This window comes from Lontra canadensis, unplaced genomic scaffold (assembly GCF_010015895.1).
Source record: "Lontra canadensis isolate GAN:19392208 unplaced genomic scaffold, GSC_riverotter_1.0 scaffold107, whole genome shotgun sequence".
NCBI lineage: Eukaryota > Metazoa > Chordata > Mammalia > Carnivora > Mustelidae > Lontra > Lontra canadensis.
The window spans coordinates 4,952,898-4,976,652 of NW_022631101.1; the positions used below are offsets into that span (position 1 = coordinate 4,952,898).

A 23,755-nucleotide genomic window follows, 5' to 3' on the forward strand; every position below is an offset into this window, starting at 1 on the left:
AGTTGTCCCTTTCCAAGCAGTGTGCCTGGCGGCCCCAGGTGGCGGATACGGAAACAGGCCGTGAGACAGGAGGCTGACCAGACTTCCCCTCCACAGGGAGGGCAGACATCAGGTGGCCAGCAGAACGGCGCCCAGGAAGTCCTCCCGGCTTAGCCTCAGACAGAAAGCAAACCCGCTGGCAGAGGAGGCGCGATGCGCCGCCGGGCAGGGAGGCGGGGCCGGGAGGACAGGGGACGGGCCGCGCACCTGCGCGCGCAGATGGCAGAGACCCGCGAAGGTACCTTAAGGAGGGGGCGTGGCTTGGGAGCAGTCGCACCACTCCTCAGACGGGGCGGAGTTTGGCAGGAATTTATGGAAAACGGGAGGAGGCCGCGTCCCAAATTGGAAAGACGGGGCGTGGCCTAGCGCCAGTGGAATGGAGGGCGTGGCTCCGAGACCTATGGGGCGTGGTCTCGCCCTACTTGGGCGGAGAGGCGTGGCTCGGCTCGGCGCGCGGCATCTCTGAGTCTGCGCGCGCCGGAGTCAGGGGTCACGGCGGCGTAGGCTGTGGCGGGAAACGCTGTTTGAAGCGGGTGAGTAAGGGGAGTAGAGAGATTGCAGGGATTCGGCTGACAAGGAAGGAGGGTGGAGGAGCTGGGCATGGAAGCCTTAGAAAGGGTTACGAGGGTCATGGAGGCGGGAGGGATCCCTTTGGCTCGGGGGGCGCACGGTACACGGGCAAGGGCCGGTGGCCGTGGGAGCGTGCGCGGGGGCGCGCGGGAAGATGAAGGGGCCTGGGGGGGGCCCTCGGCGTGCGGTGGGCGCTTGTGCTGGGTGCCTGGCCCCCGGGGCGAACTGGAGAATGCACTCTGGAGGTTCTTTGGGGCGACGGGACCCCGGAAGCATTGGAGGACTGAATGGGTGCACGTGGGGGCATGGTGTCATCCTTTATTCACTAAATATTGAGTACCCTGTGCCAGGCACTGTTCTCGAAGCAAAGGCTAAAGCCCGAACAAGTCAGAGGAAGTCCTCGCTCAGGGAGAAGACAGACAGTAGACAAGTGACAAGTAATAATGATAAAGCAGTGCTTTCGGGGTTTGATCTATTATACGAAGTGAAATAAAACAGGGTAGCCAGTCTCTTTAGCTGGGGTGATTTCAAAAATCGGTCCTCTGGGGAAGTGACAGAAAAGTCAGTCATGTGAAGAAAGCCCTGGACAGAGGGACCATCAAATGCAAAGTCCCTGAGGCAGGAAGAAGTTTGGTGTGTTTGTAGCTGGAGCCAAGAAAAACAGATGAGGTTAGAAGACATGTTGGGGAGCCCGATCCTTGTAGAGGGCGGTGTGAGGTTTGGCTTTTATTCTAAATTCCCCAGCGAGCCATGGGGGCTTTTGAGCATCAGAGCAACAGGACCTGCCCTGCGTTTTGAAAAAATCAGGCTGCTGAGTGAAGATGGGATTGTAGTGGGAACAAAAGTGGGAGGAGGAAGGCGGGTTAGGAGGCAAGAGGGGATAGTAGGTGGCTCAGACTGCAGTGCCATCTGTCAGTCTCAGGTTGTCTTTGGGTATGTTTTTTTTCTTAAGATCTTATTTATTTATTTGACAGAAATTACAAGTAGGCAGAGAGGCAGGCAGAAGGGGGTGGGGGAAGCAGGCTCCCCGCTGAGCAGAGAGCCAGATGCGGGGCTGATCCCAGGACTCTGGGATCATGACTTGAGCCAAAGGCAGAGGCTCAACCCACTGAGCCACCCAGGCACCCCTGTCTTTGGGGTTTGAGCCACAGGGTGTAAGGAAGAAGAGCTTAGATGGCTGGGATATGTGGTTTGAGCAATAGGTTAGATGGAGAAGACTGAAGAGGAGCGGGTTTGGGGCACCACTCAGGTGGCAGTGAGTGGGCAGGGTGATGTTAGTTTCTCAGCTTTATAGCCCCACCTATATGTGCCGGGAACCTATGGTTACCTGTCTCTCCTCCTCCTTGCTGCATGTCACCCAAGCCTCCTGTACCCTGGAGAAGGTGCCTTACTTGATGATGGCTTTTGCGATGCTGTTCCCTTCTCCTGCAATGCCCTTTCTTCTCTTCAGGCCTTCTTTCAGTCAGCTGTGCTTACGTCAGGCCCTTTGCTGGGCACTGGGGAGCCGATGATAATGCAGTTTGGTTGGTGGAGGATAGGAGATCTCAGTCCAGAGTGCTCTGAACCGAAACGAGGCAGCGCTAGTCTTGGGGAGGCAAGAGAAGCAGCAGGAGCTCAGGAAAGACTTGTGGTTTTGGTGGTCCTCAAGAGGAGTCTAAACTGACACAACTCGAAGTGGCCCGTGTTCCAGGCCCTGTGCTGAGTCATGCTGGGACCCCGACTTGAGCAAGACCCTGACCCCTGTTTTTGAGGTGCTCATATTCTAAAGCAGTTCCGGCTGCAGTGGGTGCCCCGAGGGGCCAATGAGTGGCCTGGAAGAGTTGAACTGGAGCGGAGTCTCTGTGGAGGCCGAGGAGTAAAGTGGTTGGAAAAGGGGGCGATCTCATCCAGCAAACACGTCCCAAAGTCAGGCCCTGTGCTGGGCACGTGGCTCATGTTCCAGCAGGGGGAGACAGACAAAAAGCAATGCACAAAAGAAAGCTGCAGAGGATCTTAAGAGAGCCAGAGGCGCTGGGAAGTGGTGAGACTCAGGTCTCCTAGAGCCTATGAGATTTGTAGGTGGAAAAAAAATGTGGTCTCAGGGGACGGGAGAAGCTGGAGTGACACAGTGTTGTTGACCTGATGGAAGCTGCCCTTTGCTGAACTGGGGGAGACTGTGGGGAGTTTGTAGGGAGCAGGTTTGCAGGGAGATGAGAGGCCTGGCTTTGGAGTATGGGATGCAGAAATAGACATCCTCATGGTGAGCAGCTGCCTCTGTTAGGCAGAAACCCTGGGGAGGATTCTCGCTAGAATCTGGACGGGAAGCCCGGTGAGCATAGAGGTGGCAGTGAAAGCTGGGGCATTGGGAGAGATGGGACGAGAAGACTGAGGGAGAGAGCGTCGCAGAAACTAACATCTTAGCCAGGGCCCACTCGGCGTTGTTGTCTGTTTGCCAGTGAAGGGTCCAGAACAGGAGAGATCACCATGTCTCCCCAGCTCCTGTCCTGTGCCTGGGCAGCTGAGAGGGCACACACAGGGGTCTTTTTCCTTCTCCCACCATGCCCTCCAGGTCTCTCCCTGCAGGTTGGAACTCTGTGTGTCTCTGTGGCCTCCAGGCTTTTTCCTTCCCGTGAGATGAGCCACCTGTAGAAACAGTTTGCATTCAACAGTCACAGAAGGAGAGTCTGTCCCAAGTCTTCCGTCCTATGCAGAACTCTCGCAGAACTCTCGTATGCACGGTCAGAGCAGCGCAACTCGTAATAGGCCAAAGGTGCAAACAGCCCCATTGTTCACTGACGGACAGATGGAAGTTTTTTTTTTTTTTTTAAGATTTTATTTATTTATTTGACAGACAGAGATCACAAGTAGGCAGAGAGGCAGGCAGAGAAAGGAAGGGAAGCAGGCTCCCCGCTAAGCAGAGAGCCCGATGCGGGGCTCGATCCCAGGACTCTGGGATCACGACCTGAGCTGAAGGCAGAGGCCCCAACCCACTGAGCCACCCAGGCGCCCCGGACAGACGGAAGTTTAAGCACAATGTGATACAGCCACATGGTGAGGAAGTATTCAGACCTGAAAGACAGGACACACTGACCTGTGCCACGTCACGGGTAGACCTTGAACACATTATCCTAGGTGGAAGAAACCAGACTCCAAAGGGCATGTATTCTATAGGAAATGCCCAGAATGGGCAAATCTGTAGCAATAGACAAAGTAGCTTAGTGGTTGTTTTGGGCTGGGAGAAGTGGGGTAGGGACGGTCTGGGGTGAGGGTGAGGGCCAAGGGGTGCAGGGTTTCATTTTTGGGTGATGGAAAGGTTCTAAGATTGACTATGGTGATGGTCACACAAGCTCTGAATATACTAAAAGCCACTGAACTCTACACCTGAAACGCATGGGGCATTTGGTATGTGACTTCGGTCTCAATAAAACTGTCCCATTCTGTCCCTTGCGCCCCTACCCCTGCCCCGGGAAGCCAGTGTTACCAGTTTATGACCTAACTTTCCAGAATTAGGCATTGAAAACAAACATGCTTTGGAGTGCCTGGGTGGCTCAGTTTGCTGAGCATCTGATAGTGACCTTCAGCTCAGGTTGTGATCTTGGGGTCCTGGGATCAAGCCCCCTGTTGGGCTCCCTGCTCAGCAGGGAGTCTGCTTCTCCCTCTGTCCCCCCCCACCAATAAAATCTTAAAAAAAAGTTTCCTGCTCCCTTTTGTGACATTGACATTTTTGAAGATTCCTGACTGGTAGTTTTGCAGTCCATTCCTTACTTTGGTTTGATTGTTTCCTAATGGAAGCATCAGGGCAAACATTTTTTAGACTTTTTTTTAAAAAAGATTTTATTTATTTATTTGACAGACAGAGATCACAAGTAGGCAGAGAGAGGGGGGCGGGAAGCAGGCTCCCGCTGAGCAGAGAGCCCGATGCGGGGCTCAATCCCAGGACCCCGGGATCATGACCCGAGCTGAAGACAGAGGCTCTAATCCACTGAGCCACCCGGGCGCCCCAGACTATTTTTTTTACTACAAGAAGATAACAGTGTAAGTGCACCATTCTGCACCTCGCTTTCTCTAACAATAGGTCTTTGAGAGCCATCCACATCAGTACATAGAGAGCTTCCTCATTCCTTTACACAGCTGCATAATATTCCACGGAACAGAGTTAACGTAGTTTATTTAAACAGTCCCCCAGGTGGGGACATTTAGGTGGTTTCCAGTCTTTTGTGATCACAAACAGTGCTGCCGGAAATAACCTCGTAAATGCAGATTTTCATATGTGATAGTGTTTCTCTAGCATAAACCCCTAGATGCAGAACTGTGGCTTTCCAGCTTTCCTGTTTTCACTGAGGTGGAATTGACATACAGTGAAATCCACAGGTTCTCAAGTGGACAGTTGTAGGTAAGTTAAAGATTTTAATTATTTATTTGAGAGAGAGAGAGAGCATGAGCAGGGGGCAGAGGGAGAAGAAGCAGGCTCCCCACTGAGTAGGGAGCCCGATGTGGGCCTCGATCCCAGGACTCTGAGATCACAACGTGAGCTGAAGGTCGACTCTTAACCAGCTGAGCCACCCAGGCACCCCTGAGGTTAACCATTTAGTGTGTTCATGCATCCACCACCTCTGTCTACTGCTGGAACATTGTCATCCCCCCAAAAGGAAACCCCATGCCCCTGAGCAACATTCCCCGTTCCTCCAGTGTGTACTCGTGTGTCTGGCTTCTTCCAGGCAGCATGCTTTCAAGATTCGTCTGTCCTGTGTGTCTATCAGTAGTTACCTGCTGTCTAGTGCTGAGAAGTATTTGCAACAACACATCCCCCGTCAGTTCAGAATTTGTCTATGCTGTATTGGTTAGGGTCTAGACTAAGCTGCTGTAACAGAGACCCCACAGCACACAGTGGCCCAAGCAAGACCCAAGTGTATTTCTCCACACAACTGCCCTGAGGTAGGCAGCTCTGCCCCCAGAAAATTGTCGAGGGGCCGGGGTTCCTTCTGTCTCCGAGTCTTGCATTCCCTGCGGTGTTGTCCATGCCCCCGCGGTCAGGGTTGGTTCACCACCACTATATCCACATGCTAGCTATCAAGAAGGGGGAAGAGGCTATAGAGGCAAGCTTCCTTTGAAGGTTGTCTGAAAGTTGCACGCCTCCCGGTCATTCTTTCCGTGGGATTGCTCAACAATGTGACCTTCCGTAGCAGTGCACCCTGGGAAATGTAGTCTTGGGCTGGGCTTCCTGTGGCAGCTGCGAGGCAAGGTGTCCGTCCCAAAAAGGACAAAGGATGAGAGGAGAGACTGGATATAGGGTTGGGTTGGAGCATTTATGGGATCCAGAGGTGTCAACTGGAAGCCAGGGCAGCTGACCTATCTACTCCCCACTGGGCCTGGAGTCTGCCCTAGGTTCCTATAATCTCTCTCTAGGCCTAGATGCTGGGAGACATGTACTTTTTAAAAACTTCTTTCTCGGGCACCTGGGTGGCTCAGTTGGTTGAGCAACTGCCTTCGGCTCAGGTCATGATCCTAACTTCCAGGATGAGTCCCTCATCGGGCTCCTAGCTCCTTAGGGAGTCTGCTTCTCCCTCTGCCTTCTCCTCTCTCATGCTCTCTCTCATTCATTCTCTCTCAAATAAATAAATAAAATCTTTTTTAAAAAAATTCTTAAAAACTTTTCTCTTTTTAGAATAACTTTAAACTTATAGGAAGATCAAAAGAATAATAGTACAAAGAACACCTGTATGCCCTTTACCCAGTTTCATGTCTTTTAACATTTCCCCGTCTTTGGTCTCTTTGTTTTGTGATTTGCATGTGCTCAGGCAGAATATTCTCTAACTGAACCTTAGTGAAGTTAGCAACCCGAGTGGGCTTGAATACGGTCTTTGGTCAAACCTACCAGAGGATATGTACTTTCATGTCACTACATCTTGTCAAAACATACTGCAAAATAATTTTTTATATGTTGTAATCAAGGAGACATATAAACAGGGGCACTTGACAGCCTTAGTTGGAAGAGCACACAACTCTTGATCTCAGGGTTATGAATTCGAGCCCCACGTTGGGCATAGAGATTACTTAAATAAGTTTATTTTTTAATTTTAATTTTATTTTTTTTTTCAAGCAGAGAGAGAGGGAGAAGCAGACTTCCCGCTGAGCAGGGAGCCCGATGCAGGGCTCGATCCCAGGACTCTGAGATCATGACCTGAGCCGAAGGCAGAGGCTTAACCCACTGAGCCACCCAGGTGCCCTCTTAAATAAGTTTATTTAAAAAGAAAAAACGAGGGGCGCCTGGGTGGCTCAGTGGGTTAAAGCCTCTGCCTTCGGCTCGGGTCATCATCCCAGGGTCCTGGGATCGAGCCCCGCATCGGGCTCTCTGCTCAGCAGGGAGGAGCCTGCTTCCTCCTCTCTCTCTCTCTCTCTCTCTCTCTGCCTGCCTCTCTGCCTGTTTGTGGTTTGTCTGTCAAATAAATAAATAAAAGTCTTTAATAATAATAAAAAAAAAACAACGAGAAAACATATAAACATGTAAATTGCAGCCTCCGTTTGATTTTTCGTTGTGTTTGCTACATTGGATCCTGGATTGGGGAGAGTACTATAAAGGGCATTTTGGGGGACAATTAGAAAAATTGGAACATGGACTCTTTGTTTATGTTGTTATTGAGTTGTTAAATGTCCTGGATTTGATCATCACACTGTGCTTATTTAAGGGAATGTCCTTAGACTGCCTGGGTGGGTTGCTCGGTTAAGCGTCTGTCTTCAGCTCAGGTCATGATCTTGGGGTCCTGGGATCAAGCCCTACATTGGCGGGGGGGGGGGTCCTGCTCAGCAGGGAGTCTGCTTGTCCCTCTCCCCTTACTCATGTATGTGCTCCTCTCTCTCTCAAATAAATAAATAAAATCTTCAAAAAGAGAGGGAAATGTCATTGGGGTGCCTGGCTGGCTCAGTCAGTAGAACACGCCAATCTTGATCTCAGGGTTGTGAGTTCAAGCCCCACATTGGGTGTGGTGTACCTACTTAAAAAAAAAAAGAGGAAGAGACAATGTCCTTGTCTTTCAGCAATATATGCTGAAGTATGCAGGGGTTAAGGGGCATGGTATCTGACTGACAGGCAAATAGCTAACGCGCTGACATGTGCATATTACGAATAGAGGGGCTGATGAAGCCAGTGTGGCAACAAATTGATACTTGGGGATTCTGGGTGAAGGGTAAATAGTTCTGGCAATTTGGAATATTTCAAAATAGAAAGGGCTTTGGTTTGGTTTTGTTTTGAAGGGGGATGGGAAGCCTCTCAAGTGTTCTGGGCTGGGAAGGGACCAGATCCAATTTGTGTTTCAGGCCGCTGCCTGGCACCCAGCACAGTGTGACCGGCCTAACGGTCAGCCACCCAGTTCTTTGTAGAACGGAGGCCTGGGCAGGTGGGGAGATAGGTGGGCGATGGCGTCAGAGGCAGAGGTTTATGGTAATGAGAGGGGTGTGCTAAGGACTGGGTTTTTGGGGGTTGTGGGCAAGCAGCCAGGTGAAGGGATGCGGAAGGTTTGCGCATGTGACGAAAGGGTTAAACTGAGGTGGGGAGTGGGCTGTCATTATAGTAACGTTATAGTTGTTATAGTAACATATAGTATATGGTGGTTTGGCATAAGGAATGTGCCAGCACCCCGTGATCATGCTACTCCCGGGGCCCTCTAGGGAACAAAAGGCTCCTGGCCATGGTGGGTGCATGGGGGGCCATGAAGAAGATAGGAACCCTCCCCAGCCCTGACTTGCCCTGCAGGATGGATGGCAAGCGGCGGCCAGGCCCAGGGCCGGGGGTGCCCCCGAAGCGGGCCCGTGGAGGCCTCTGGGATGAGGAGGAGCCATGTCAGCCATCCCAGTTTGAGGAGGAGCTGGCACTGATGGAGGAGATGGAGGCTGAGCACCGACTGCGGGAACAGGAGGAGGAGTTGGTGCAGCCGGGCCTGGACGGAGCAGCAGATGGTGAGACCTGGAGCGGGAACCCCCTACACCCCCACATCTGTCCTGCCTATGAACCGGGTCAGCCATAGAGCTTGCCTCTGACCTCTGACCTCTGGCCCACACTGTACCCCTACAAAGTGCTAACCTTTGACCGCATGCTAGTGTGCCACCTTTGTTGCCTACAGCTCCAAGTCTGACCTTGACTCTTGACCCCATAATCTCTCCTGAGTTACTTGCCTGAACCAGAGCGCCCTATCCACCTGACTTCCCTTTCATACATCAGATGCCACGTCGGAGGTTATGGGCTAGGCTGGGGGACCATGACTCCATGTACCCTGCTTGTCTTCCCTCCCCTCCCCACCCAGGGCAGTTCTCCCCAACGGCCATAGATGCCCGCTGGTTGCGGCCCACACCACCCCCTCTGGATCCCCAAACGGAGCCTCTCATCTTCCAGCAGTTGGAGATTGACCATTACGTAGGTGAGCTCAGTGGGCAGAGGCCTGGTGGGTGGGAGGTGGGCCCTGGGCTTTGAGGGAGGAGATGAACCCACAGTGCCCACACAGGTGACCAGGGCTGTGCGTGCCCAGAGGGGCAGCAAGAGGGGAAGGGGGCACAGGTGTCCCACAGGGCTTCTTGGAGGTGGGGAGTATCTTCCAACTGAGGCCTGAAGGTAAGAGCTGGCTCCTTGCTGAGGTGAGACACGTGTGGTTTGACATCCATCCGTCCCTCTGTCCCTCTGGTATCAGTCAGGAACAGCTGAGGATCTGCACTAAGACAGGCCCTATTTCAGTCAGATCAAGTCCCTGTTCTTCGAGGCTCACCTTCTGGAAGGATAGGCAGAAGAAAAAAGAAAATGGAACCTCGGGTGGCCGTGAGGGTTATGGAGGGACATGTAGTAGGGCAGAGGTCCCAGACTGCACATCTCCGAGGTCCGAGGAGGGAGAGGTCTGGAATGTTTGAGGAACGGCCAAGAGACCATGGTGGCAGGAACAGGGGGCAAAGATGGGGGGAAGGGGCAGTATGTGAGGCCCTGTCTGCCCAGACAAGGACGTGGGGGCTCCATTCTGCATAGGCAGGAAAGCCTTCGGCTCTGCAGAGATCACACTGACTCGCAGGTTAGTAAGGCTCCCCTGTGAGAGTGAAGAGACAGGCGACTAGCCGGGTGGAAACATCTGCCATCCACATATTGGACACACAACCAGGACCGCGAATACGGTCTCAACAGGTCTCAACAGTCAGAAAATAGTCCGGTCCAGGAAGGGACAAAACACCTGATCAGACATTTTACTCGAGGAGAGACCGTGGCAAATCAGCACTGGGGTGGACACTCAGGGTGTCCACTGGCTGTGGACTCAGGGACACACTGGCTGTCAGGGTGATGCAGATGACAGCCACCGCGAGACACAACACATCCTATTAGAAGAGCTCACACCCACACACGGACACCAAGGGCTGACAAGGATGCGGGCCAATGGATTGCTTGCTCGCGCCCTCCCCAGGGGGAATGCTGTGATTTGTAGCCCCTCTGGGAAATAGCCTGGAAATTTCTTAGAGTTCACCCTACCCTTTTTTCCTCCTCTAGCTTTATTGAGATACAAGAGTTAAATCCGCTCTTTTCTTAGGACCAAGCAATTCTACCCTAGATATTTCTCCTAGATTGACAAGAGCCAGTAGACTGTGTGGTCCCGGTATGCGGACAGTCTCAAAACGACAGAACTAGAATGATGGAGAGCAGACAGACCATGAGGGCTTGGGCTTGTGATGGGAGGGGGTGTGATGAGGAAATCACATCTCTCAGGAGCTGTCTAGAGTGACAGACCTGTCTTGTGCCCGATTTTGGTGGCGGTTCCACGAATCTACATATGTGTATTAGAGCTCATAACATTGGACCCACAAAGTCAGTATTATTTTCTAAAAGGAAATACTTTTTTGCAAAACAAGACTCCCCCTAGCTCTACAGTGGCAAACAGACTGTAGGGACGACGATGGAAACGGTGGCTAGCGGGGAGGTGGTCGGGGCAGAGTGAACAGTGGGCAGACGCACCCCAAGATGCAGGAATCTGTGGGGGTTGCCCCTGCCTTATGCCATGACACCCCCAGGCTCAGCACAGCCCCTGCCTTGGACACCCCAGCCGTCCCGCAACCCCATGCCAGTGCTCCGTGCCTTTGGAGTCACCGACGAGGGCGTGTCGGTCTGCTGCCACATCCAGGGCTTCGCACCCTACTTCTACACCCCGGCGCCCCCTGGTGAGTGGCCCTGACCCGCCAGACCCCCTCTCGCCCCTGCCCCCGGGAGGCCCCCGCCCGACCCCACCCCTAGTGCTTCTAACAAGCTCTCCCACGGCCAGGTTTTGGGCCGGACCACCTGGGTGAGCTGCAGCGGGAGCTGAATGCCGCCATCAGCAGGGACCAGCGCGGAGGGAAGGAGCTCATGGGGCCGGCGGTGCTGTCCGTGGAGCTGTGCTCCCGGGAGAGTGAGTGCTGCCCGGGGGCCAGGCGGGTCGGGGTCCCTCCAGGCCGGTGCTAGCTTCATCTGTCCACAGGCATGTTCGGGTACCACGGGCACGGCCCCTCCCCATTTCTACGCATCACGCTGGCGCTGCCACGCCTCATGGCCCCTGCCCGCCGCCTCCTGGAGCAGGGCATCCGTGTGGCGGGCCTGGGCACCCCCAGCTTCGCACCTTATGAGGCCAATGTCGACTTTGAGATCCGGTACGACCCTGCCTCTCTCCAGCCTCCACCCCCACTGCCCCCCGCTGCCCCGGCCAGCTTCCGCCCACTGATCCTCACCCCCTCCAGGTTCATGGTGGACACAGACATTGTCGGCTGCAACTGGTTGGAACTCCCAGCAAAGAAATATGTCCTGAGGTCGGAGGGGAAGGTACGGGGCTCCCCAGGGGCAGGGGGGCCACAGAGCCGGGAGCCTGCAGCCACTGACCGTCCCCATTCCTACAGGCCACACTGTGTCAGCTAGAGGCAGACGTGCTGTGGTCTGACGTGGTCAGTCACCCGCCAGAAGGGCAGTGGCAGCGAATCGCACCCCTGCGCGTGCTCAGCTTTGACATCGAGTGTGCTGGCCGCAAAGGTCTGTCTCCAGGGCCCGGAGCTCCTCCTGCTCTTGCTTCAGATATTGGTGACATGCTGGTCTCCTCCCAGGAGTCCCCATACTTCTTGAGCTCCCTCGGGGAGAAGGGGGTGAACATGCAGGTGGACAGGTCGTTGTAAGATTCTCCATCGAAGGAGGATGGTGGCAGACAGTGACAGGGCAGCTCAGACAGGTGGGCAGGGAAGGCCTCAGGGGTGATGAGGCAAGCCTTGTGGAGAGGGATGAGGCGCCTCCCCCAGCGCGCACGTGCCTCTGCAAAGAATAGCAAGTGCAAAGTCCCTGGGGCAGGACCATCCCAGTCTGTGAGGGACAAGGAGAGGGCCAGGAGCTGAAGAAAGGGGAACCAGGGTGGGTTGCACGTGGTCTCTAGGCAGTGGAGGCAGAGGGGAGTAGACGGTCTGGGGAGATTTGGAGGTGCAGCCACCCTGATGTGTCATGAAGGGAAAGGAGGAGCCCAGTCCCCTGCATCCCCTTCTTCTTCCCTGTGCAGGCATCTTCCCTGAACCTGAGCGGGACCCTGTGATCCAGATCTGCTCACTGGGCCTGCGCTGGGGTGAGCCGGAGCCCTTCCTGCGCCTGGCACTCACCCTACGGCCCTGTGCCCCTATCCTGGGCGCCAAAGTGCAGAGCTACGAGCGGGAGGAGGAGCTGCTCCAGGTGGCTCTTGTTCCGTTTTCCCTCATTTCCTCAGAAACCCCCACCTGGCCTCCACATCCCAGGCTCAAGGCCTCTGGATGCGGAGACACCCGGTCCACAGGTTTAGACCCCTTCACTTTGCAGGGGTGAACATTTCCCCTCTGGGTTCTGTGTTATTTTCAGAAGCACCTGCTCAGTCTTTCTACAGTGGGCAGGAGAGCTCTAGGGTTGTTCTGGGGGGCTTCTGGAATGTTCCAGGAGTGGGGAGGACCCACGCCAGGGGAATGATCAGGATGACAACCAGGGTGACCCAGTGTGCTCCCACCCCCAGGCATGGTCAGCCTTCATTCGTGCCATGGACCCGGACGTGATCACTGGCTACAACATCCAGAACTTTGACCTTCCGTACCTCATCTCTCGGGCCCAGACTCTCAAGGTAGGGCAGGCAGGTCAGGTAGGCTTACCCCACTGTGGGCTTGAGGGGCGGGCAGCCACCTGCTCCTCCTCGCTGCCTTCTGGCTTGTGGCTCTGTCCCTGGCGGGTGGCCCGCCTTGCCCTGTACCTGCAGCCCACCGCCCCCAGCGGCTCCAGGGACCTCACTGAGAACCCAGCTTTGGCCCCATCCCTGCCCTGCTTGAAGTCCAGAAGGTGATTGTGGCCTTTGCAGAGGCAAGGAGGGCATTTATGGTTAAGTAAGGAGGGGCTTGTGTGTTTGAGGGGCAGACTAAAACGTGCAAGGGTATAGCATCTTTCAGACTTCAAAATACGTCAGCAAAAATTAAGGAACAGCAGGGGAGGTTCCTCGAAGCGTATGGCAAAGCCTTGATGTGAGGAGACACAATTCAGCTCACAATGGAGGTCATATTGTATTATTTCTTTCTTTTACTTACGTTTGGCCAATTTTGTAATGACAAGTAAAAATCACGTTTGGGGCACCTGGCTGGCTCAGTCACTAGAGCGTGCAACTCTTGATGTCAGGGTTGTGGGTTTAAGACCCACACTGGGCATGGAACCTACTTAAGAAAATTGAATGCTGTAAAAAAAATCACAGGTGCCTGGGTGGCTTAGTGAGTTAAAGCCTCTGCCTTTGGCTCAGGTCATGATCCCAGGGTCCTGGGATCGAGCCCCACATCGGGCTCTCTGCTCAGCAGGGAGCCTGCTTCCTCCTCTCTCTCTGCCTGCTTCTCTGCCTACTTGTGATCTCTGTCAAATAAATAAATAAAATCTTTTAAAAAAAATCACGTTTATGGCCTCCAACAGCGCCAGGAAGTCCATCCTGGTCAGTTCCTCATGGGACACTGCTCCTCTCCCCTCTGCCCCTCTGCCCTGCTACTCCACCAGCTCAGGCCTCTCCTCTCTACCCTGGCCCTCCCTCCGTCTCCTCCCAGACCCCTGTCTCTCCTGATCTCAGGCCTAGCTCTCCGTGCTTCCCCCTGCTGGCCTCCTACCTAGCTCTCCTCAGGCCCCCACCCCATGCACACAGTCTCCCCACTGAGCTCAGCATCATCCCCAGCTCTGCCCCTCCTCCAGCTGCCCATCTGAGGGCGGCTCCCCAGCCGCAGGGCGCCATCTGTAGCTTCTCAGCCCTGTAGCCATCGGGCCTCTGACTATCCCCGTCCTGACCTCCTGTCTCTCACCTCCAATCCCTGCCTCCCTGGCCGCAGAGAGCTTTTCTGCATCAGAACTGCTTCTGCTTCCGGGCTCTCCGCGGGAAGAGCGTGGCATCATGGGTGGCGTCGCGGCCCTGGGATGGGGGTGGGGTCCCCGATCTGGGCCACGGCTCCCACGCAGCCTCACCCTGCCGGCGGGCTTTGTCCTCAGGTGCACACGTTCCCCTTCCTGGGCCGTGTGTCTGGCCTCCGCTCCAACATCCGGGATTCGTCCTTCCAGTCCAAGCAGACCGGCCGGCGGGACAGCAAGGTGGTCAGCATGGTGGGCCGCGTGCAGATGGACATGTTGCAGGTACATGGCCGGGGTGGGGTGGGTACCCCCCTCACGGGGCTGCTGGGGCACAGGGCCCACCATGCACCCCCTGCCTCAGGTGCTGCTGCGTGAGCACAAGCTCCGCTCCTACACGCTCAATGCCGTGAGCTTCCACTTCCTGGGCGAGCAGAAGGAGGACGTGCAGCACAGCATCATCACCGACCTGCAGGTGCCTGGCCCTGGCCTGTGACCTCTGACCCCTGCACCTCCTGCCCCCACCCTACCCCGCATCTGACTCTTCTGTCGACTCCTCTGACCTCGGCCTCCCGCCTTCCTGACCAGGAGGCTTCAGCTCCCAGCTGTCCTGACTTTCACCTTGACCTCTTGGTTTTGACTTGTGACCTCACCCTACAGGTGTAAGTCCCCACTCCTGCCCATTCACAGGACCTCTGGCACTGCATCCTTTATCCTGCAGTCCCACCCGCATCTCTGGTCCACACTTGCTCTCCAGACGGCCCCCTCCTCCCTCTTACCCTGTCAGCATCCTGACCTCCCCCCTCCCCACTCTGCACCCAGACCCTTGCCCTCTTCCTGACGCAACCTCCTCCCCTGATGCCACCTGTGCCTGTCCCCAGAATGGGAATGACCAGACGCGCCGCCGGCTGGCCGTGTACTGCCTCAAGGATGCCTTCCTGCCCCTGCGGCTGCTGGAGCGGCTAATGGTGCTGGTCAATGCCATGGAGATGGCACGAGTCACCGGCGTGCCCCTCGGCTACCTGCTCAGCCGTGGCCAGCAGGTCAAGGTCGTGTCCCAGCTGCTGCGGCAGGTCAGTGGGTGGAGCCAAGGGTGGGCCGGGTCACGACACCCCCAGCAAGTCCCCACTCCTGGCCTCTGGTCACTCTCTGTGTCTCCTGGGAGGTGACACCTGGATGCCCTTCCATGCTCCTCCTCCTCCCTCTTCCTGTCTGCCCACGCCTGCCTCCATTTCCTGACTTCTCCCCTCCTAGGCCATGCGCGAGGGACTGCTGATGCCCGTGGTGAAGACAGAGGGTGGCGAGGACTACACGGGGGCCACAGTCATCGAGCCCCTCAAAGGGTGAGGCCCCGGGGCTGGGTAGGGGCGGCTTGGGATTCCTAGGGCTGACTCCTCCTCGACCCCCAGGTACTATGATGTCCCCATTGCCACCCTGGACTTCTCCTCTCTGTACCCGTCCATCATGATGGCCCACAACCTGTGCTATACAACGCTTCTGCGGCCTGGGGCCGCTCAGAGACTGGGGTATGACCCCCTCTTCATCCTGTGTACCCCAGGCCTGCCTGTGAGCCAGCTTCAGCCAGGACAGGGCCGGGAGCCCAGAAATAGTGGAGAGGGGAGATTCGAGAGGTGGGGAGAGCCTGAAAATCTGGAGGAGGAAGTGATGGGGAGGCCAGGTTCATGCCGTCCTCCCCATCCTCCTACCCAGTCTGACTGAGGATCAGTTCATCAAGACACCCACAGGGGATGAGTTTGTGAAGACATCAGTGCGGAAAGGGCTGCTGCCTCAGATCCTGGAGAACCTGCTCAGTGCCCGGAAGAGGTGGGTTCTGGAGCATCGCACCCACCCCTGTGCAGACTTGCTCCTCATCAGTCCCTGTCCTTCATGGTCACCCCAGAATTGCCATGTCAAACTTAACTGCAGCTCCCATTTGCCTCCTCTGCTGTGTGTCTCTGTGCAGTGCACAGCCTGAACAACAGTACATGGCACCGATTTCTAGAACGGCACCCTAACCAGAGCCCAGCCCCAGCCTCTCTTCTCTCCCTGAAACCTGGGGCACTGCATCAGTGGCCTTTGCTTCTGTCCTTCCAGGGCCAAGGCTGAGCTGGCCAAGGAGACAGACCCCCTGCGTCGGCAAGTCTTGGACGGGCGGCAGCTGGCATTGAAAGTGAGCGCCAATTCTGTATATGGCTTCACTGGTGCCCAGGTGGGCAAGCTGCCATGCCTGGAGATCTCCCAGGTGAGTGCTCAGTTGCCTCAGTAGGCAGCGGGGAGCGGACAGCAGACAGTCCCTCCCTAGGAGAACCAGGTCTCTGTGTGGTGGAGGTCGCAGTGCCCCAACTTGCTGAACATCTCTGTGGGTCTGGCAGGTGGCGAAATGGATGAGGGTTCCTGCCCTCCTGCAGTGTGCAGCCTCGTGCGCACACAGATGGTGATAGCCGTAAATGCATATAGGAAGGCGGTTGGTGCCAGGGGCTCTGCAGACAGATGAAGCAGGAGTGGGGGGAGTGGCAGGGTGAGCAGAGGTTTTGTTTGTTGCTCATTTGTTCCATTCATCGTAGTCCATCTGACAGACCCCACCCGCCTCCTCCCCTGGTGCCGGTAAGGGTAGGGATGCAGAGGGCGGGTTCCAACCAGCTGGATGGGCAGAACAGGGCTCATGGGGGCTGGGGCCGTGCTGGAGGCCGACCAGTAGCACACCCAGGCTCTGACGCTTCACGCACTGTGTGAGCTCTGTCAGGGAAGGAGCCAGTGCGAGGGTACACCCAGCTGTGTGGTGTTTGCAGGTGCTTGGTCAGTGCCCTGCTCTGAGAGGGGATGCGGACCAAAGACCCCACAGTGGTGTCCCAGGCCTGTTTACCAGAGGCAGTTCTGCTGCTCCGATGGAGAAACAGATCCACGCTTAGACCATAGAGGATCTGGGTCCAAGGTTCTGCCAAGCTGGGATCAGTGCCTCAGCTCATGGCCTGAGAGAGCCTTAGAAAGGTCTTCCTGTCCAGCTCCTTGCACTGGGGTTTGGGTCTCAGCACATTCCAAACTTGGTTGCCCCCTGCCATGGGAAGCTCCCTCTGTACCTGGGCACTATGTCAGTCCTCATGTGGCTCTGCATGGAAGACTTGGAAGAACTGCCAGTAGCTGGGCTTTTGGGTGGGAGAGACCTGTGTACACTCCCACGCACCTTCAGTCCCAGAGCCCCCAAGATCATGCTCCCATCCAGTGATCCACCAGAAGGCCTCGAATTTAGAACCTACTCACGATTATGACTTTAATACAGTTAAGGGGTAGGGATTAAAATCAGCCGAGGGCAGGGTGCCTGGGTGGCTCAGTGGGTTAAAGCCTCTGCCTTCAGCTCAGGTCATGATCCCAGGGTCCTAGGATCAAGCCCCTCATCGGGCTCTCTGCTCGGCAGGAATCCTGCTTCCCTCCCTCTGTCTCTGCCTGCCTCTCTGCCTACTTGTGATCTTTTGTCTGTCAAATAAATAAATAAAATCTTGAAAAAAATTTAAAAAAGGGCAAAGGCCAAGGGCAAAGGCACAGAGCTTCTAGTTGTCTCTCCCAGTGGAGTCACACAGACAGTGCTCATTTCTCCTGATACTGGTATGTGACAACGTGCGCGGAGTGTTTCTCACTAGGAAAGCTCACCCGAGCCTCAGTGTCCTGGGTTTTTATTGGGGGTCAGTCACATAAGCACGGAACCTCTGTGTGGCTGACCTTTGTTACTCAGTCTCCAGACCCTACAGACAGAGGTCAGGCTGATACCGTGTGGCTCCAGGCCTCACCGTGAGTCATGTTAGTACAGTCCAAGGTCCTAGGTGAACAAAGACACTATCTTAGGCAGGACGTTCCAAGGGCTTAGAGGTTTCCTCTAAAAGCCAGGCTTCTGGCAAGGTTCATCCCATAGTTCATCCACCCATACTCCTCTCATTGGCCTTCCATAGTCCCCTGGGGCCTCCCCAGTCTACTTGGTGGAAAGAGGTGGGTGTTCGGCTGTCAGACTCCAGCTGGAGAGAGGAGAGGTCAGGCCTGGAGGGTTTGGCTTTCCTTCCCCTGAAGCGCCCTCATCAGGACTGTTGCTTCCTGGTCTGTCGCTCTGTCTTTTCCTTCTTCACTCTTCTCTCTGTCCCTCTGTTTTATCTGTTTCTTAGTCTCATTTCTTATTGTTGTCTCTCAGGCTTACAAAAACAAAACAAAACAAAAATACCCATGGAATCATTCCAGGAAAAGATGAAGGGAAGAAGGAACACAAAACAGGTAGAACACACAGAAGGAAGATAGTACAGTGGCAGATGTAAGCCCAGATAAGATCAGTAATTATACTAAATATAAGTTGCCTAAGCACTCCAGTTAAAAGACAGAGATCTCTGACTGGGTCCAAACAAACCAAAACAGAAGAGTCACCCGTTTCTCCTTGGTGTGTGTCCCCCTAGCCCCCCACTGCCTCAGCTGCAGCTTCCTGTAAAGTAAGGCTGTTGGAAAGTTTCTCCATGAGGCAAGCACAACTCTAACCCTGGGGGGAGAGGGCACTTAACACATAGGGTCATTTCCTGTTGCCCAAAGATGTGGGGTGGCACTGCTGGCTTTCGGGGAGGAGGCCGGGAGCGCCAATGGTCCTGTACCTTGGAGAGCTGCCTGCAGTGTCACCACATGTCACGGCCCCTCTGTGGAGGGAAACAGAGTGTTGATGGCCCCTCCAACCTCAGGCTTGCCAACACGCACTTTTTGCAGTCATTCCTCTTCTGTGCCCAGAGCTCTGGGCCAGGGACCCAGTTCTTTCCAACAGACCCTTAAGGAGCAGCTTAGTAGCCCCATTTTGTAGATTCACAAATCAAGGCTCAGAGGATCGGAGTCCCTTGGCCAAGTCCACGCCTCCAGGAGGTAGTGGAGGTGGCAGCCTGAGCCCATGAGCTGTAGATGGCTCCGGGGCCCTCACTGCCTGGTTCTCTCCCTGACAGAGCGTCACTGGGTTCGGGCGCCAGATGATTGAGAAAACAAAGCAGCTGGTGGAGTCCAAGTATACAGTGGAGAATGGCTATGGCACTAACGCCAAGGTCAGAGGCTACCCGACCTGCTGCCCAGAGATGGGCCTGGGACTGTTGGGGGATTCCAGGGGGCTGGCCTTCTTCTTCCCCCTTCCTCCCAGTCACACACACCCCTCCCCAGGTGGTGTATGGTGACACTGACTCAGTCATGTGCCGATTTGGTGTCTCGTCTGTGGCGGAGGCAATGGCTCTGGGGCGGGAGGCTGCTGACTGGGTATCGGGCCACTTTCCCCCACCCATCCGGCTGGAGTTTGAAAAGGTAAGTGGACCTCCCTTGGGCTTGGAGTAGCCAGGTGTCAGAGGATCTCTGATTTTCGGGGCCTGCAAAGTGTAAGAAGGCATTCACATGAGGTTCTCCTGGTATGTCAGCATCTGGAGAACCCCAGTGTTGCTCAGGGTCTCTCCTTTTGGGGTGCCCTGCTCTGGGTACTCTGGGTATCCCATTCTCCATGTTCATATGCCCCAGTTTTGAGGAATTTTCCTGCCTTGGATTGTCTCAAATTTGAAAACCTCTGACACCTTGGGCTTCACTACACAGGATGGTGTCTATTTTGTGAAAACCTTGTCAGTCTTCAAACATCTCTGGTGTTGGGTGTGGGGGCTACCTTAGGTGCTGGGGACCCTGATGGGGTGAATCCTGGATTGTGGTGCCATTGGCCAGTGCTCCTTGGAACTCGAGGAATCAGGCTGGGGTCTGGGGATGCACACTGTATGTTCTTTCCAAGGTTCAAACTTAGGGTCAGGTCTTGGGTATACCTGCTCTCAAATATGGAGCCTCCCAATTTTGAGAAGCCCCTATGTCAGGGCTCACTCCTGGGCCTAAGTCTCAGCTCCTTGAACCCCTGTCTGCCTCAGGTCTATCCCAGATCCAGATGTGGGGCTGTCCAGGCTACAACCCCATGTCTGGGTCTTGTGCTTTAGGACATATCTCTAGGTTTATCCCAGTCTCTATTTCATGTCTGAGGCCCCTAGAATGCTGAGGGTGCCCCTGGGCTCAGGCGCTGGAGTCTTAGGGTCTATGTCCCCCAGTGTCCCCATCCCACATGGCACAGATCAGCCTTGTTTATCCTCAGTTTCTGAGGGAGGTCTCAGGCCTCTGGAAGTCTCAGGTCTCAGCCGCGGGTCCTCCCCCAGGTCTACTTTCCCTACCTGCTCATCAGCAAGAAGCGGTATGCTGGCCTGCTCTTCTCCTCCCGGCCTGATACTCACGACCGGATGGACTGCAAGGGCCTGGAGGCCGTGCGTAGGGACAACTGCCCCCTTGTGGCCAACCTTGTCACTGCCTCCCTGCGCCGCCTGCTCATCGACCGGTGGGTGGGATCCCCTCCCCTGAGACCAAGGAGTCCCGGCCCCCAGCCCCCTCCTCCCTTGGGGACCCAGGTGTCAGGCCCAGCTCGTCCTCAGTGGTGGAACGGTGGAAAGAGTGTGGGGTAGGACAGCTGTGGGTCTGGGCCCCGCCTCAGCCACCTTGCAGCCTGTGGCCTGGCCGCATCCCTCTCTGCCTTGGGCCTCAGCCCCCAGGGCACATCCTGGCCCCCCAGCCTTGGGGGTGGTGGAAGTACCAGCCTGGCCCTCAGCAGCCGCTGGCGACACTCCCCACCCCATTCCGGCCCTGCAGAGACCCGCCGGGTGCTGTGGCCCATGCGCAGGACGTCATCTCTGACTTGCTATGTAACCGCATTGACATCTCCCAGCTGGTCATCACCAAGGAGCTGACCCGCGCGGCTGCTGACTACGCCGGCAAGCAGGCCCACGTGGAGCTGGCCGAGAGGTCTGCCCCGGGGGGGGGGGGGTGTGCAGGACCGCCCAGAAATGGCCCCTCTCCTGCCAGCTGGGCACCACTTCCTGTGCCCCCGGCCACCCCACCAGCCCACCTGCCCTCACCGCCTGGCCTCCCCGGTCTCCCCGCAGGATGAGGAAGCGGGACCCCGGGAGTGCGCCCAGCTTGGGCGACCGTGTCCCCTACGTGATCATCGGCGCTGCTAAGGGCGTGGCTGCCTACATGAAGTCCGAGGTCAAGCCCACCTGGGCTGCCCGCTCCGCCCAGCTCCCCTCAGCTCTCACTTCTGCTTTCCAAGCCTGGAGGGGAGGGTGTTTCCCTCTGTGGGCCCCATAGGGCCCTGAGAACCGCCCCCAACACACCCCTGGGAGTTGGCTCCAGGATGCCTTTCTCCCAGGCCTCCTGTGCCCTCTGGAGGTCCCCCCCCCCCCGTTTTTCTGGCCCCCCCCCCCTCCCCCCCCCTGCAGAAGAAGACCCAGCCTCACTGTGCACACTGAGTCTCACCTTCTGTTTCTGTGTCTGTCTCCTTGGTCCTTGCTCTCCAACCCATAATTCTCTAGTATTCATGTCCTCCCTCTCTACACCCTGATGGCCAGTGACCTCTGACCCCCACAACCCCTTCCTCAGTCTCCAGGTCTGGCCCCGCCCCCTCATATCTTGGCTTCTGGCCTTCGCCTCTAGCTACTGTACACACATTGGAGCCCCCACTCCAATAGGTGACCTCTGACCCTTGCTTGGTATAACCTGAGGACCCCCACCCATGGACCCCAGCACAGATCACAGCTTATGGCCAGGGACCGCCTTGGGGTCTCCGACACCATCCTGGATCCCTGCCCCCCCCGCACTGATGCCACCTCCTGCAGGGCGGCACCTGGGTCCCACACCATTGCCCACCGTCACAACAGGGAGCCCCACCCCATGGCTCGCAGTGCCCTTTGCCCCGCTGCCTGCTGAGGACCACAGCCCCGGCCCCCCGGCCGCTGTGTTTGCAGGACCCCCTCTTTGTGCTGGAGCACAGCCTGCCCATCGACACGCAGTACTACCTGGAGCAGCAGCTCGCCAAGCCACTCCTGCGCATCTTTGAGCCCATCCTGGGCGAGGGCCGCGCCGAAGCCGTGCTGCTGAGTACTCAGGGGCAATGCCCAGAGGGGAGCAGGGGGGCACCGGGGTCCTGCGGGGGGGGGGGCGCCTGGGCCCACTGCCTGCCCTCACCTGCAGGGGGTGACCACACACGCTGCAAGACGGTGCTCACGGGCAAGGTGGGCGGCCTTCTGGCCTTTGCCAAACGCCACAGCTGCTGCATTGGCTGCCGCACCGTCCTCAACCACCAGGGTGAGCGCCGGACTCCAGCCCTGACCCCAGCCCCTCGGGGGGACCCCAATCCTCCACCTTCCACCCTCTACCCAGCTCCTCTATCACTGAGGTTCCCGGCACCCGCCCTCCCAGCTGGCAGTGCCACCCGGATGGGCCTCAGCCCCTGGGCGGGGGCTCCCGCTCACAGGCACCCCCTCGAGGGTCCTGGGCCCCCCACCCCGGGAGTTCCCCGGGGAGTTTTCCCCCACACACTTGCTCCCTTGTTCTCTTGTCTCTGGGGACTTTCAGAAGCCGGGATGGGCAGCGGGTGGGGAAGGGGCAGGGACAGGGCAGCTCGGGCTCTGGCTGGGCCCCAGCTCCCCTGTGCCGACCCGCCCCTCTGCCAGGAGCCGTGTGTAAGTTCTGCCAGCCTCGGGAGTCTGAGCTCTACCAGAAGGAGGTGAGGGGTGGGGCGGGGCGGGTGGGGGGTCGTGGGGTCGGCGAGGGGAGGGCAAGGCGGGGACCGGGGCCCCCTTCAACTGTCTCACCCCCAGGTGTCCCACCTGAACGCCCTGGAGGAGCGCTTCTCGCGCCTCTGGACCCAGTGCCAGCGCTGCCAGGGCAGCCTGCACGAGGACGTCATCTGCACCAGGTACGCAGGCCCTCCCTGCAGGCTCCCAAGGCCTGGGGACCGGAGCCCTGACCCTGAGATGGGGGGGCACGCTACCCCAAATGGCTGATGTTCTGGGTGTCCCAGCCTCGCTGTGGGGAGGGCGCTGCTCGAGGGACCAGCATCTGCCCAGGAAATGGCCACAGTTCTCTCGCTCCTGCTCTTTCTCTCTCTCTCACACTCATGCATACACGCGCACACACACATGCACCATGGCCCAGCCCCCTCCCCCAGGGCGGGCCAGGCTTTCCCCAGGGAACAGGTGGGCGGGGCTGGTTCCCACGCCAGGTGACAGGTGATATACGGCTGGTGGAGCCCAGCGTCGCCGCGGGTGCCCGCTGTTACGGTTCCCCCCATGCCCGCTGAGCAAACAGCCTGCCCCCGAGGGGGGTTGGGTGGGCAACAGGCGGGGGCCAAAGTCCTGGGAACGGCCCCGGCCCCATCACTGGGCTGGGCAGCGCCCCAGTCCTGACCCTGACCCCCACCCCACCCACAGCCGGGACTGCCCCATCTTCTACATGCGCAAGAAGGTGCGGAAGGACCTGGAAGACCAGGAGCAGCTTCTGAGGCGCTTTGGCCCTCCTGGCCCTGAGGCCTGGTGACCTCTGACCCCTGCAGGCTTCTCACCAGGGCTGGGGGGGCAGGGATGGTGTTGGCGGAGAATTAATAATAAAGTTCAGGCCTTTTGTTTCCTGGTGCTTTGTGGTCTCTGGTGGGCGAGGTCCATTGTCCTGCACCCTGGCCCAGGTGGGTCAGCTCCACTCAGTGGGGTCCCCTGACCCCAGGAAACCCCTGCTGACTTCCTCACCTTCCCTCCAAGAACACTGCTGCCAGCCCCATGAAAGCTGGGCCTGCCTCAGTCTCCCTCTGAGACCCTGAAGGCCCTGAGGGAACATCTAACCACATATCCTCCTCTGCCTGGACTGCCCCGCCCTCCCTCACCCCCGCCCCCCAACCAGCCCCCACTCCGCCTCCAGGTGCCGGCCTGTTTCCTCCTGGCCTGGGGCAGCCCCTCGCTCAGAAGCCTCCAC

At 57.0% G+C, this 23,755-nt stretch overlaps 1 protein-coding gene across 1 annotated transcript; it reads left to right on the forward strand.

Moving 5' to 3' along the window:
- Positions 1-460: 460 nt before the first annotated feature.
- Positions 461-23,416, forward strand: POLD1 (DNA polymerase delta 1, catalytic subunit). Its single transcript, XM_032838901.1, has 27 exons — positions 461-572; positions 8,339-8,541; positions 8,886-8,999; positions 10,621-10,767; positions 10,869-10,994; positions 11,064-11,232; positions 11,320-11,401; positions 11,476-11,605; positions 12,117-12,283; positions 12,594-12,698; positions 14,084-14,224; positions 14,304-14,414; positions 14,821-15,012; positions 15,194-15,282; positions 15,349-15,465; positions 15,650-15,763; positions 16,034-16,181; positions 18,895-18,990; positions 19,103-19,240; positions 20,116-20,291; positions 20,600-20,752; positions 20,893-20,995; positions 21,754-21,886; positions 21,980-22,093; positions 22,462-22,514; positions 22,609-22,706; positions 23,221-23,416. Exons 2-27 carry the CDS (start codon positions 8,340-8,342, stop codon positions 23,324-23,326), a joined length of 3,324 nt encoding a protein of 1,107 aa, XP_032694792.1. The 5' UTR covers positions 461-572; position 8,339; the 3' UTR covers positions 23,327-23,416.
- The last annotated feature ends 339 nt before the right edge of the window (positions 23,417-23,755 follow it).